Source organism: Plectropomus leopardus, chromosome 9 (genome assembly GCF_008729295.1).
Source record: "Plectropomus leopardus isolate mb chromosome 9, YSFRI_Pleo_2.0, whole genome shotgun sequence".
NCBI classification, from domain to species: Eukaryota; Metazoa; Chordata; class Actinopteri; order Perciformes; family Serranidae; genus Plectropomus; species Plectropomus leopardus.
Window position 1 is genome coordinate 5243483 of NC_056471.1, and position 13943 is coordinate 5257425.

The following is a 13943-nucleotide window of genomic DNA, read 5'->3' on the forward strand; positions in this document are numbered from 1 at the left end:
TGATGTTTTGATGAAGTTTTGCTGTTTCTAAATTCAGTACCCATTTTCTTCAATTCATGAAGAACGTTGGCCGTTTTTTCAATTCTTCACTCACTGTGGAGGCATGCAAGAAAATTAACATTTTCTTGACAACTTCAATGTAATAGTTGGTGATTAATTTATATACAAATGGTCATTTTGTGGGTGAAGTATTCTTTTTGAGTGATTTGAACCACCTCAATGAAACGCAACTCCAGTTTCGGTAATATCACACTTTTTTCAAAGATATCTCTAAACCATCTAGTATTTTATTCAGCAGCCACTTTTTGTATATCACACTAAATTTTAAGGCGTTCATCTATGAAGCTAGAAAAGTGACAGTAGGTTTTAACATTAAAATTTGGCATTGAAAAAGAAAACATTGGCTGAAACATAAAACTGAAAATGAAACAAGGGCATTAAAAATTATCTGATTTAGATTTTTTTTTTTAAAATTCTGATGACATTTCCATGACAATCTTCTGTTTCTTTCTGCAGGTCAATGATTCTGAGTGTCATTTATGTAAATGTAAATCTTGCTGTCCTTGCAAAACCTCACAAAACAACCTCTGCAAAGAAACAGTGACAGTGAAAAAGTTTAAACTGAAAAAAAAAAACTGGGGAAAAAAAGAGTCATTGTAAAAAATAAAAATTAAAAAAAATTTTAAAAAAAACTAAACTAGCACATTAAAAAAATCAGAGATTGTCATTGAAAAAAACATCAGAATACAAAAAAATAAAGTAAAGTAAAATCAAATCTGTGGATTTTTTTTCAGTGACAGTGTTCCCTTTTTTCAATGCCTAATTTTATTTTTGATTTCAAAACTTACTGTCACTGTTCTAGCTCCTTATTCACCAACAAAACACAGCCACTGAAGGAAGATACCATGTTAAAATGTTTCTTTTTCCTGCAGCTCAGTGTTGTCTTTCCATCCATTTTGTGGGCGTTCCTCTGTCCATTCAGATAGATATCTCCTGTCGTGTAAAAAGGACGGAGATAATTTAGGAAAGGAAGATCATGTTTTAACATCCATCTCCTGTTCTCCCTCAGCTGAGGCTCATGTCTTCCTGTTTTCGTAACAAGTAGTAAAGCGTGTCTTCCTGTGGACAGTCCTAATATCCTTTGTTTTCCTAAGCTTTGCCACTTCCTGCCCTGACTACTCTTGACTTTTTCTCTGTGTCACAGGATATACAGTTTTATTAAAGCCATTCTGTGTCCCTCTTCGTAGACTCCAGGGGGAAGGCAAAAGAAACAGAAACAAAAAAGGAGAATACTGATTCATAGAAATGATTGTCTTTGATGTTAGACGAAAAATAATGAAATTCAGAGATTTTCGAGGGACATGATCAATAAAATCACGATCGTTGTGTCTATGAATATTCCACAAGCCTTCCGAAATTATATTTTTTACATGTATACCCATCAGATCTCAAGTTAAGAACCAAAGAATATAATTTCATTGACTTTTCTATACTTCAGACAAAATGAATGATTGCTTTCAATTGGAAGAAATTTATTGCACCTGCAGTAGGTGCTTGGATTAAAAATATGGCAAATTGTAAATTCATGGAGAGGATAACATATACCCTGAAAAATAAGTTTATGAGAAGATACGGAAACCATTCAAAGGCTTTATGGGAAGTGGAGCTATAAGAGAGCCTCTGCCTCAGGATACGATATATACAAAAATATAGTGATATGTATGTACAGTATGTGTATATATGTATATGTATGTATGTGTGTGTGTGTATATATATATATATATATATATATATATATATATATATATATAGGTAATATGTATATGTGTGTGTGTTTGTGTGTGTGTGTGTGTGTGTGTGTGTGTGTGTGTATATATATATACCATATATTTATATGGGTGTGTCTATATATATGTATGTATGTAATTTTGTTTATGAGTGGTTGCAGTTTTAAAATCTGCAGTATAATGTTTTCAATTACAATGCTGACTATGTTAGAAAAAAAATAATAGACATTGTTCAAAAAAGAAGACAAATAATACTAGTCAGGTAAACAATGGATCAATTTATTTTGTTGTGTTTTTTTTGTCTCTGAGTCTGTGAGACATCACTTTCTGCTTTGTTTATTTCTTCCTCTACCTGTTTCCCAAAGGTCAAAGATCAGCCTGGGCAGCAAGGCCTTGTCACATGACTCTGTGTTTGTCTCTGACTCATCGGAAGCCAACGAGGCTCTGGGGGCGTCACAGGACAGCATTCATGGGAAAGTGAAATCACTACAGGTAATTAGACATAAATAGCCTACCTGGGCTTTTAGTTTAATGTGCAACCAGAGGAGTTTGAGCTCTTATGTCAACAAGCATTTAAGCTTCTTCCTGGAGAAAGATAGTGTTGCTGGTGACCTCTGACCTGAAGAGAAAAGAGGATTTGACTGCAGGTTAATGAGGAATAAACAAATAAAGAGTCATAATCTGTGTGTTTGGTAAGTGAGAGTCGAGGACGCTGTGCTGCATTTAGCTGTCATGAGTAATACTGATCAATAAATGAGATGACAGAGCAGCTGATCTGCTGTATATTTAGTCTGATGTGTATCACAAAGTGAGGCTCAAAGTGACGCATCTGTCAAAGTGAGATGAAGGAGTAGATGATGAAAAGAAAAGCAGACAGACGGAACAAATATCTGTCACAACAGTGGGCTAAAACGGGAAGACGTGAGACCCAGACAGACAGACTGACCTCCCGTTAAACTGCTCCTCTAAACTACCTACAGGAGAGTGAGAATTTAATGTCTGAGGGGGATTTGTTAAAATGGAAAACTCTCATCCTGTAACTAAAACACAGAGAAAGTGTTTAGTTTGTGCTATTTAGTGCAGATGAGACAGCAGCCACACTGTGTATGAGAGAAAGACACTGGTGGTAATAATCATTATAAAATGATTTCACAAGCAAAACTGTGTGAGTACGTAGATTGGATAGAAATAAAACAGGAGAAAAGTGAATACAGTGATTTGCATAAACTGACTTTCCTGTGGAAAACAGTGTGATGGAGATTTCCTGACCTTAATCCTCCCTCTGAGCTGCCTGTTTGATAAGCAGAATGAGGCTGTTCCAGAGCCAAATATAAACACACTATGTGGGGATCAATAGGAGCTAATAGCTATTGGAACATAATGCACAGTGCAGCGCTGTAAAGTACATCAAACATCACGGTCACTCGGTTAAGATGATGTTGCTGTTAGTTTGGAGATATCTTAAACAAGGTCACACCATAGAGGTCCCAATCCATGCCTGTAAGAAATGTTTGACTTGCCACCAAATACTGTATTTTTAAATATTATTGTATTAAAGCTCCACTGTGTAGGATTTAGTTTTTAGGATTAGTATTTAGCATTGAGTATTAAATGTGTTCTTTTCTTTGGCGTGTAATCACCCAAAAATAAGACTTGTTATGTTTTTGTCAGTGTTAACGCGTTAATCGCGATGTGATTAAGGTCCGAACATAATACACATCTTTTTTAACCACATCAACCATGTCATGTTAGCTTCTCGGGAAGCAGGCAAGCAATGCTCCTAAGTTTGGAAGTATAAGAAAAACAGAAAATGGGATTTCCTTTGTCTTTCTAAGAAGCTAACATTGGTTTGTTTGCTATTTTTTGGTGATCATAAATACGCCACATGCCTGCACCATTAGCTTTTCTTTAAATCTGGAATCAAAGTCTTACTAACGTGCAGTTAGCTCACAACATAAATATAAAGATATATTTTAATACACAACATTTTGTACTGGTATATACTCATTTTAACTCAAACTTAGTAACAAACTAAATTTGTATGTGCCAGCAAGTTAAGCTACCTGCTAATGGTGAGATAAGCTACTGCAATGTCCTCGCTGTTTCCTGATGTGTCAGAGTTACTGTAACAATATTTAAACATTAACGTTGAAAACTGCAGCTGTCTGTGTCTTTCTGTCAAGGTGTGTGTGTGTGTGTGTGTGTGTGTGTGTGTGTGTGTGTGTGTGTGTGTGTGTGTCAGCGTCCAGCCTGGCTAAAGTAAAGCTGCATTGTCCAGTGTTTACTTTGCACCTGAGTCACTGAGACCTTGAGTGACTGTTACAGGGAGACACATAACAAGCTGATAACAACTTTGTTAGTTTGAGTTTCTGTGATACCTACCGCACACACACACACACACACACACACACACACATACAGCTTAAAATAAACACCATGTCTCTTGAGTGCTGGCCGACCGTCCTCATAAGTCGTTTTCTGTTAATCATCTCTACATTAGGGTTTTTTTGGGGGGCTGTAATAGCTGTTAAACATTGTAAACACAAAAATGTGTACTCAAACACGCCTTAATCACTGTTTTATCAAGCAGGCCAACAGGTTTCGTGTCCATACACACACAGAACCGGGAGAACAATTTGTCTTCAAGCTGTACAAGTCTGGCATTGTTTCCTGGTTGTTGATTCTCAGGTGTTTTGAACACAGATGACACATACAAACAAACACAAGTTGGCATTTTCTTTCTCTTGTAGCTCCAGCTGAAACAGGCCATCAAACTGGGCTCTCCTCCGTCCCTCATGTGTGTGAAGAGAACGGATGATGCTGGAACCATGTCTGAGGATGACGGCCTGCCCTGCAGTCCGCCTGAATACACAACACTTCACACAGCCATGGTAACACACATTGTTGAGTAATGTCCCACTTTGTAGTCACCCTTGAATGCTGTTTCTAGACGGCACTTCTATCGCTGTTATTCATTCTTTCCTCTGTCTCTGTCTCTCCGTCTCAGAGTCAGGCTCAGAGGAATAGCTCCATCAGTCTGGAGGGAATAGACAGTGACGACGACCAGGTAAACAAACACTTAAAACAATACTTTAATAATTTACTGTAGCACATTGTCGGACATTCTAATTTTCAAACTTACAAATTTCATACCCAACAAATTCAGACCCAGTTCACTTGTGACAATTTATCAGACTTGACACAGCTCCCTCTGGAGATGCAAAGGCTTTAAATAAGTTTTTATGCCTCCGTATTGGCAACAGTCATGGCCGGAGGCGTTATGCATTATGTTCATCCATCCCATTTTCATCAACATATCTCGAGAACGCTTTGACGAATTTTCTTTTTTCAAATTTGGCATAAATGTCCCTTTGAACTGATTTGAATTTTGCTGGTCAAAGGTCACTGTGATCTCACAAAACATGTTTTTGGTCATAAGTCAAGAATTCATACATTAATTATGACAAAATTTCACACAAAAACAGGATAAAATAATGAAGTGACAATAAATATTCTAAATATAGCGTACACTTAAACAGTTTATATTGTGCTGCTGCTGCCCCTGTCCTCAGCAGTGTATTGCTCAGCTTCTATCTCAGTACTCCTGTGTGCTGCTCCAAACTGGGGGTGCACTGACTGACATCAACTGTATGAAATACACTGACTATGGATATGCACTTCAAAATATCTAAAAACAAAAGCTAAGAAATAATCACTGTTGTTGAGTTTTTTGTCACATGATGACAACCCCAAAACAGGATGACAAACACAAATAGCTGCCATGAAGAATTAAAAATGTTTCCCATATAATTCATAATATATAGTATAGATGACAAATTTACTGACAATGTAACTTCCATGTTGCAACGCTAAATCACTGCTCTCCAAAACCAGACTGACCTCCAGTATGTGTTGGTATTGTGAAACAAATGGCCTCCACGTAGCATGGTGAGAGAATTCCTCCGTCATGGTACGATATGTGCTGAATACAAAAGAAGTTTCAGGCTGTTTGAGTGGGACATTTCTCCTCATGTGACTACAATGGTAAAAACATCTCATGATCAAATCTAATTGCTTAAACACAACTACATAAACGCCCCCTTCGTGCAAATTGACCTATTTCTCTATTTTTTCCCCTCTTGTCACTTTTATTAGTCTCTTAATCACCATTCTGTCTTACTGTCTCTCTCCATCTGTATCCTCTGATTGTCTGGTGGCTTACTCAGTGTTTGTGGCTCAGCCCATGTGATTTGCTCCCTAACGACACTGTCAGTTAAAACAATTCACTGCAGTAATAAGCACTGTTTAGATGGACGGAAAGGAGTGCCAAGTCGTGATAAGCAAATGTCCTAAAAAAATCCTCAACTATCCATCTAGCCTGCCTTTGCTATAATGTGGGCAAAAAGCACAGTCAGCAAAGTATGACAAATGAGCATTTAATGATAGTGCCGTTTTAGCAATTTTAGAAGGGTTTTTGGGCCAGTCATTTCCCCACTGAGAAGAACCACAAATGGCCCGCTACAAAGACATGCACACAACAAAACTGAAAATATCTCTTTTTTCAAGTGCATTCAGCGCACAGGAATGCGGTCAAGGAGGACTGTAGTGACTTATGAATTACAGCGGCACTTTTTCCACTAGCTGAGAACTCACGGCAGACTTCACGGAGACACAGAGTGTTTGAGATTTTATTTTGTGAATTAACTTCTATTTGAGCTAGAGAAAATGACCATATCAGCCTAAAATCGGTGTTCTTGGGTCAGTCTGTCTTCATGTTAACTGTAAACAGAAAGGGTGTATGTTTTGTCATTAATATGTATTTTAGATGATTCTTCAGTTTGTGGCTTCGGGAATTAAATAATAAAGAAAAAAGATATTGCTTTCATCTCTGAATGTTAAAGCTGTACTAATCAATATTTTCATATTACCAAAAGATCAAATGATTGTGTAAGGTGTTGCCATAAACTGCATAAAAGAAGTGGACTGGCTGCGGGTCTGAAAATTGAAGCCAGTGTCAAAGTGGTGTAAACCTGCATTCTCACTAATGGTCAACAGGGGGCGAAAAAGAAGTCTGATTGTGTAGAGGTCAATGAGAAAATTACCTTACCCATCAGAGGATTTATGACCTCAGTAAACATTTTCTTGATGACTTTTTGGTCTCAGTCGCTACGTTCAAGTCTTCTTAAATACAGCATGTTTATTTTCTAAATTATGCTCCCATGAGGGGTAAGATAGATGATAAAGCAGGGTGTGCTTTAGGCTGTGGCTACCTTGTGATTGACAAGTTGCTACCAATCAGGACCATAGACCATATAAATAATGGACGTAGCTACAATGACGTCACCAATTGGTTTGTGGATTGCGGTTTTGAAGGCTTAAGTTTGGCATTTCGGCCATTGTCATCTTGGTTTTTTGGAGCCCAAAAAGTGACCATGTTTGGTCGAGAGGGGTGGATCTGACTCATGGACTGCAGGGACACCTCGCAGACAGCCTGTGACTCAAGCAGTACTGCCCTTAAACAAGTTAATGTTTAAGGGCAAATTCAAAATTCACACCCAGCACAGTTGTCATGAATGTTTAGATTGGCTGCACAGACCCAAAACGTTTTCTGAACCAGGCTGTAAAAATGTTTGTTTCTGCTTTGTAGCATTTGTGTGTATGGAGGTTTACTTTGTTTTGGAGCCAGCCTCAAATGGCTAATAGCGGAACTGCAGTTTTTGGTAATTCTGCATCGGCCTTATTTTTTAAGACACAGAGGTTGACACCCGATCAGAATAGAGGCGCAGCAATGCCTTTCCTCCGCAGCTCCATCTTCTCGTCTAGATATGGTCACTTTTAAATCCAGAAATCCAAGATGGCAATGGCCAACATGCCGAATTTGAGGCTTCAAAACATAACGTCATGGTGACTACATCCACTCCTTTAACACAGTTAGTGGATGTTGCTTAAGATGATGAATCTGCAGACATTTATAACCAAGGTCTTTCAGCTTGTTTTGGTGTTGTCTTCAGCAGCAGGCAGCTTTTTTCAATGAAAAAGCTCTGATAAACCTTCTGTACTCAACCTGTTCACCACCAAACAGCAGACAGACACAGTTTGAAACTAGATGGTAAACATAGTGGAGCATTTAGCAGCTAAAGAGATATTTCCTTCAAGAGTTGGTACAGACCAAAACTTTTCATTCTTTTAAGTTGACAGAAATGCGACAAATGAATGCTAATGTCTGTAGGTGCCTGCTGGATGTGTAAACAGGCAGCTAAGGGTTGAGTAACAGAGAAAAGCAGTCCTCCAAACACAACATGAGGGCAAATTTATTTCTCCTCATGGTACTGCAATGCAAATATTTATTTCTTAACCTGCAGCTCTGACTCACACAGTCGCATATCTGTATCTGTAGCTAAATAGCAGTCATGTGCCTTAAGTGCAATGCTTGAAGATGGATCTGTGTGTGTGTGTGTGTGTGTGTGTGTGTGTGTGTGTATGTGTGGGTGTGTGTATGTGGTCATAACCAACCCTCGCGCTGCTCTTTTAAACCTTAAATGGAAGTCTGCTACCTGACCTCTTCTGCTTCTGTATACACTTTCTCTCTGTCTTTACTCTGTTTTTATGACCTCTTTTCTCTGTCCGCATTACTGTACGTGTTATTCCACTGACCCACTGTGTGTGTGTGTGTGTGTGTGTGTGTGTGTGTGTGTGTGTGTGTGTGTGTGTGTGTGTGTGTGTGTGTGTGTTGTGTATTTCAGAGTGCATTCCAATGGTTTCTCTGGCAGTCAGCGTGTCTGCTTGTAGTTAAAGCGTTTAAATTCTGCCTCAACCCGTCTCTCTTTTTTTCTCTCTTTTTCTCTCTCTTTTTCTCTCTCTCATGTACTCTCTCTCACTCATACACACACACACACACACACACACACACACACACACACACAATGCACACAGACTTGAAAACTCACATACACAGAAATCTAGACGTCAACAAAGAAGAACTGCGATCATATTCCTTTAACTGTCAAATAATCTCTCAGTCTAGTTATGAGTTTTGCTCAAAGCCAGACAATAATGTGAGTCTGAAGTGGTCAGTTCACCTAAATCATAAAAACCTATCATATGACCTCTTTTGGTTTCTTGCCATGTAAATAGTTTTGGTTTCATTTGCTGGTGTTCAGAGATTTTCTTCTCTGAACCCTCTGCCAGAATTCCACCACAGTAGAGCTGATTTGAGCAAGGAGTTGCAAAAAAAGCATGAAAAAATATACTTGAAAAAGCAATTTATTATTCTATAAACAAAGTTGTGGTTATTTAGGACAAGATGACAGTTTCTTTATAGAAAATAGTCCTCAAATACAGAATTGTGTAACCTGGAAGTGTCACTGTGCTGCGGTAGGTAGTCTAAGCATGTGTTGAGATATGTGAATAAATGAGAAAAGGTAAAAACCTCTTCAAGATTTTTTGTTGAAACTAAGTGAATGTGCTAGAGGACAGAGAGGGATACTTCTCCTGTGATGACAGAGTAAGTGTTGGTCCTGCAGATAAGAACAGCTAATATTTATACAGCTGGACTCTCTCTTGCACTGGTATTGCTCTGTTCCCTCTTGTTTCTTTATCTGCTGCCTTCATCATTTAAGGGAAAAGAAATCCTCCTTATGTCACAAACTTACCTGAAATCCCTCAAGAGTGTTTCCCCAGTTAATAACTTATTTGTCTCCCTCTCTCCCTAGCTGTCTTGTGCTGCCTCCAGCAGAGCGGTGAGCCCCCTGGTGGTCCCGGGGGACTTCAGTCAGCCGGCCAGTCCCTTCGCCTGTCTGGATAACTCTGCTGCCAAACACAAACTGCGCCTCAGACACAAAAACAGGAGGAAACCTGTCAGTGTAAGGCATTCAGACACATAAAAACACACCAACATGTCGCTGTTATACACTCATTGCTTGTGTTTTAAAGGAGCAGTGTGTAGGATGTAGTGGCCTCTAGTGGTGAGGCTGTATATTGCAGCCAACTAAGACTTATCCGCTCAGCTGTCTGGTTCCAAACATGTAAGAGAAGAATGATGACCTTAAGGTAAATTTGTGCCACCAAATTCACTATTCACTATTAAAAATGTGAAAGGTCCTGTCTAGAGCCAGAGTTGGGTTTGAAGGTTTGGGCTATTGTAGAAAAATGGGGGACCAGCTCCCCATTTAGATATGAACAGCTCATTCTAGGTAAGGTAACAAAAACACAACAATTTATTTTCAGGTGATAATACACTGAAAAAATGAAATTATCAATATCATATTCCATTTTTCCCATTAGATGCCCCTAAATCTATCTAACTGGACCTGTAAATGGTTATTCTTGTGTAGTATAATATGGGTCATGTTTTCATAGTACTCATTGCATTGCATATTGTTTCTTTTGTTTATCATAATGTTTTCTCAACAAAGTTATTTACTGGTAATTATACAGTTCCCCCTTGTTTTCTCTTCCAAAGTAACTAACATGAGGTGTTTCTCCCCCCACTTTGGACTTTTTTTTATGGAAATTGAAGCATTGACATATTCAGTTCAGCCAGTCATAGTGATAAATGTTGTGGGAATTACTTTTTGGGTCAGCCATAGCAACATAACAAGTGTTCTGCTCTGAGGCACTTCAGCAGATTTAATGGCTTGAACCAGCATCTTGTGGTTAAAGGGCTGTTAAAAGGGATCACTTCATCACCATTAGAGCGATAATTAAGACTAATGTTTCCTGTCCATGCAGAAACTGGAGATCAAAACAGAGGGAGACTCTGTGGTGGAGGAGATACTCGATACCTCCATAGTGGAAGCTCTGGAGGAGCGAGAACAGAAGACAACAGAAGGTCAGCACACTTTTTTCTGCTTGATTCTCTTCCTTTTCTTGAAAAACTTCAAGTCAATAGGTCTGTCCCCATCAACCTCATTTTATGCACATTTTCAGTTTGCATAAAAAATATAATTAGATATTTAAACTAGAGTTGAAATCCCACATTTGGATGGATACCTAACTAATGACTATGCCTGTATGGAAGTCCCTCGCTGCCCATTTAATCATATTAAAATTAAAGTCAGTCTGAGTCTACCCCTGAACCTATAATGACAGAGACATTTAATCTAGAATGTATTTACTTTTTTCAACCTGAACTTAAACATTTAGTTATTCTAATTAAATTAAGTATGTCCTGATTCATAATGTTTAGGCAATACATTGTGCACCAATTTTGAAGAATCAAAATGAATTAATTTAATTGTCATTATGATAATAATATGCTTAAGATAGGAGGGCACTGAGTGTACTTTTTTTCTTCTCTATTTATTTTTTTATTTTTTGCAAATTTTGCATTTTCAAATACAATAATTATGTGACTTTCACATTTTATTTTTGTCATACCTAATGGACACACATTTCAGATAATCAAACTCTGATTGTGATTTCGCTTTAACATTGGCAATCATAGGCCTCCATACATTTGTTGCCACAGTATCATATCATATTGACCTCGGAGACCTTTTTGTTTCTGTCTGTAATCTAGATGTCGGTGTTGATGAGCTGAAACCAAAGGTGGAGAGGGAAGAAGATGAGGCAGAGGAGGAGGAGGAGAAACCACAGCATCCCAGACTATCTCTGTTGAGAGATGAGGAGAAGGAGGAGGAGGAAGAGGCAGAGGAAGAGTTGGAAGCAGAACAGGATGTTTCTCACGACCCAGACTCTTCCTCTCCTCCTGCGCCGAATCTCTCAGAGGACGAAGTGCCAGACGGCCAGCTCCTGGCCTCCTCAAAGCCCAGCTCGAGATCCTCCTCTCTGGACAGTCCCAGGTGATAAGACATAATTTCCTCCTTGTTTTCTCCTTCTTTTCATTTTCTCCCCCTCTCAATCTGACTCTTGTGATATCTGGTTCCAGAGCCACACCGGAGCCCCCTGCTGGTCTGAGAGAGTATCTGATGGACCCTCCAGGCACTGCCTATGGAACAGAGGAGAAAGAGGTTGAAGGCGACTTGGCGCTGAGCGGAGAAGAAGATGGAGTCCAGGACAACCGGGAGGAGGAGAGCTCCTTCTTAGAGGAGGTGCTGAGCTCCTTGAAGACTCCCCTCGCATCGTGCTCGCTGGGTGTGGAGACTGAGGGTGCTGTCCTGGCGATAGAGGAGGAAGTCAAGGACAAGGAAAAAGAAGATTTCAAGCTAGAGGAAGGAGAGGAGGTGAATGAAGAGGAGGCAGAGGTGCATGAGCCTGTCAGTTATCAGGCTGCTCCTGCTGGCTCCATCCTGTCAGATCGCACCACAGAGGAAGAGGAAGAGGAAGAGGAAGAGGTAACCACTTTGAGCACTCCTTCCTGTCAAGATATTGAGAAAGAGGAGAAAGTTGAAGATAAGGGAGAGGAAGCAGCAGAGGAGGAAGAAGAAGATCTAGTGGTGGAACAGCATGGTGTACGTATCTTTGTTTCATTTTTAACATTCTGATTGAAGCACCTTTAAAGACCAGTGAAGCTACTTGTATGTATATATAACATTATTTGTTCTGCTCCATTTTTTAATAGATTTCATTCACAAAAATGTCACTAAAGAGTAAAAAGAAAATTTTCACACAACACCGCGTCAATTTGTGCTGTTGGAAGTCAGCAGACAAAAACAAATTTAGCAGCGTCAGCAGTGGAATTCAGGATATGAAAGACATTACAGCATATTACTACAGTTGTCATAGACTGTAAAAAATAATGGACGTAGCCACCGTGATGATACCCAATGGTATGTTGGACTCCCCCCCTTTTGAAACTGGGAGTTTAGCCTTGCCATCTTGTCTGATCTTGACCATATTTGGACCAGAGAGTGGAGATATCCCTAACGCTAGCTGCTAGTTTAGTTAGCATGGTGCATTTACAGCTATGATCAACTGTGGTAATGCTAATTTTCACAACTGAAAAATGGGCGTAAAACCATTAAAACAATATGAACTTACTGAAAAATGGAACATCTGACTGCTTAGAGGTTCTTGTTTTTGTTGTGAAACCAAATGCTGAGCGGCAAAATGATTACATTAAGTTTATGAACTGAAAACACACTGAAATAGCAACAGTTGCGGCTATGCTCTGAATCTGGGGTTACACCATGGTTACATTACCAAAATAATGTTGTCAATGCAACCTGTAAACAGACAGCATCCACCTGTCACTCAAAGGAGCCATGTCCTTGAGGTCCGGGTAAAGTGAATCCAGAGATTTGTTTCAAAAACACATTGTATTATTGTTGTTGTATGCTTTGATGTTTGTATGATTGTTGAAAACATGTTGCAAAGACCGTTTACTATATAGTTCTGAATTGTGGAGTTAGACGGTTGAATGTTTTTCACCATTTTCCTGTTTTAAGATTTTTTGGGTGGGTCTAAAACCATAGCCCGATGATGCACTGGAGCTATACTCAGCATAACCCCGCCCCTGACAATGTAGCCGTATAAAAATGAGAAGCATCATTAGCATAGTCCCGCGATTGGGCGTGGCCTCCGCTCCTCCAGCGGACACACCCCCAGCATTTCAGATGAGAGAATATCTTGCTTTTTTTTCTTGAGACCTTCTTTTACATACTTGGCAATTTTGTTTGGTCATTCAAATTTGGTCAGGCGTTTAATAACACATCTTTCTGTGATGTGACAAACTCATGAACACACTTTGCCCGGACTTTAATTATGCAAATCGATTTTATATAACAGGCTGTAGACACGTTTATTTCTGCTGTAAAGTTGGGCATTTTAAATGGGCATATATCACTTTGTTTTAGAGCCAGCCTCAGGTGGCCATTTGAGGAACTGCAGTTTTTAGTACTTCCACATTGGCTTCATTTTTCAGCCTTTCAGGTTGCCACTTGGTGTAAACACACATACACACATTCTGTATTATTACCATATAAAAATTGTTAGATTAGCATACCAGCAAACAGTTTTTGTAACTAGCAGACACGAAGCAACACTGGGATTAATTTTATGTTTTACGTTAATTTTATTTTATGTCGTGTCTCTGGCCACCTCAGCAATCTAAAGCTAATTTTCATTCTCTTTTAGCTCTGTTTTTGGCCTCCACCAGCTCTTGTGGAAAATGCCTGGCTCTTCAGCTGCTAAATGCTCCGCTATTTGTAGAAGCTAGTCGCTAACCGAATATTTCTTTCGCTGAAAAACTCACTC

The 13943-nt window shown here is 39.1% G+C and overlaps 1 protein-coding gene across 5 annotated transcripts in view; it reads left to right on the plus strand.

Moving 5' to 3' along the window:
* Positions 1–13943, plus strand: part of zgc:66433 (uncharacterized protein LOC321250 homolog) — a 61788-nt gene that overhangs the window by 38825 nt on the left and 9020 nt on the right. For all 5 annotated transcript variants that reach the window (XM_042492943.1, XM_042492944.1, XM_042492945.1 and 2 more), the window contains exons 4-10: positions 2153–2279; positions 4538–4678; positions 4795–4854; positions 9500–9649; positions 10518–10617; positions 11308–11590; positions 11677–12199. In XM_042492943.1, the coding sequence (XP_042348877.1) occupies positions 2153–2279; positions 4538–4678; positions 4795–4854; positions 9500–9649; positions 10518–10617; positions 11308–11590; positions 11677–12199 (1384 nt within the window). The remainder of the gene's footprint in view (positions 1–2152; positions 2280–4537; positions 4679–4794; positions 4855–9499; positions 9650–10517; positions 10618–11307; positions 11591–11676; positions 12200–13943) is intronic.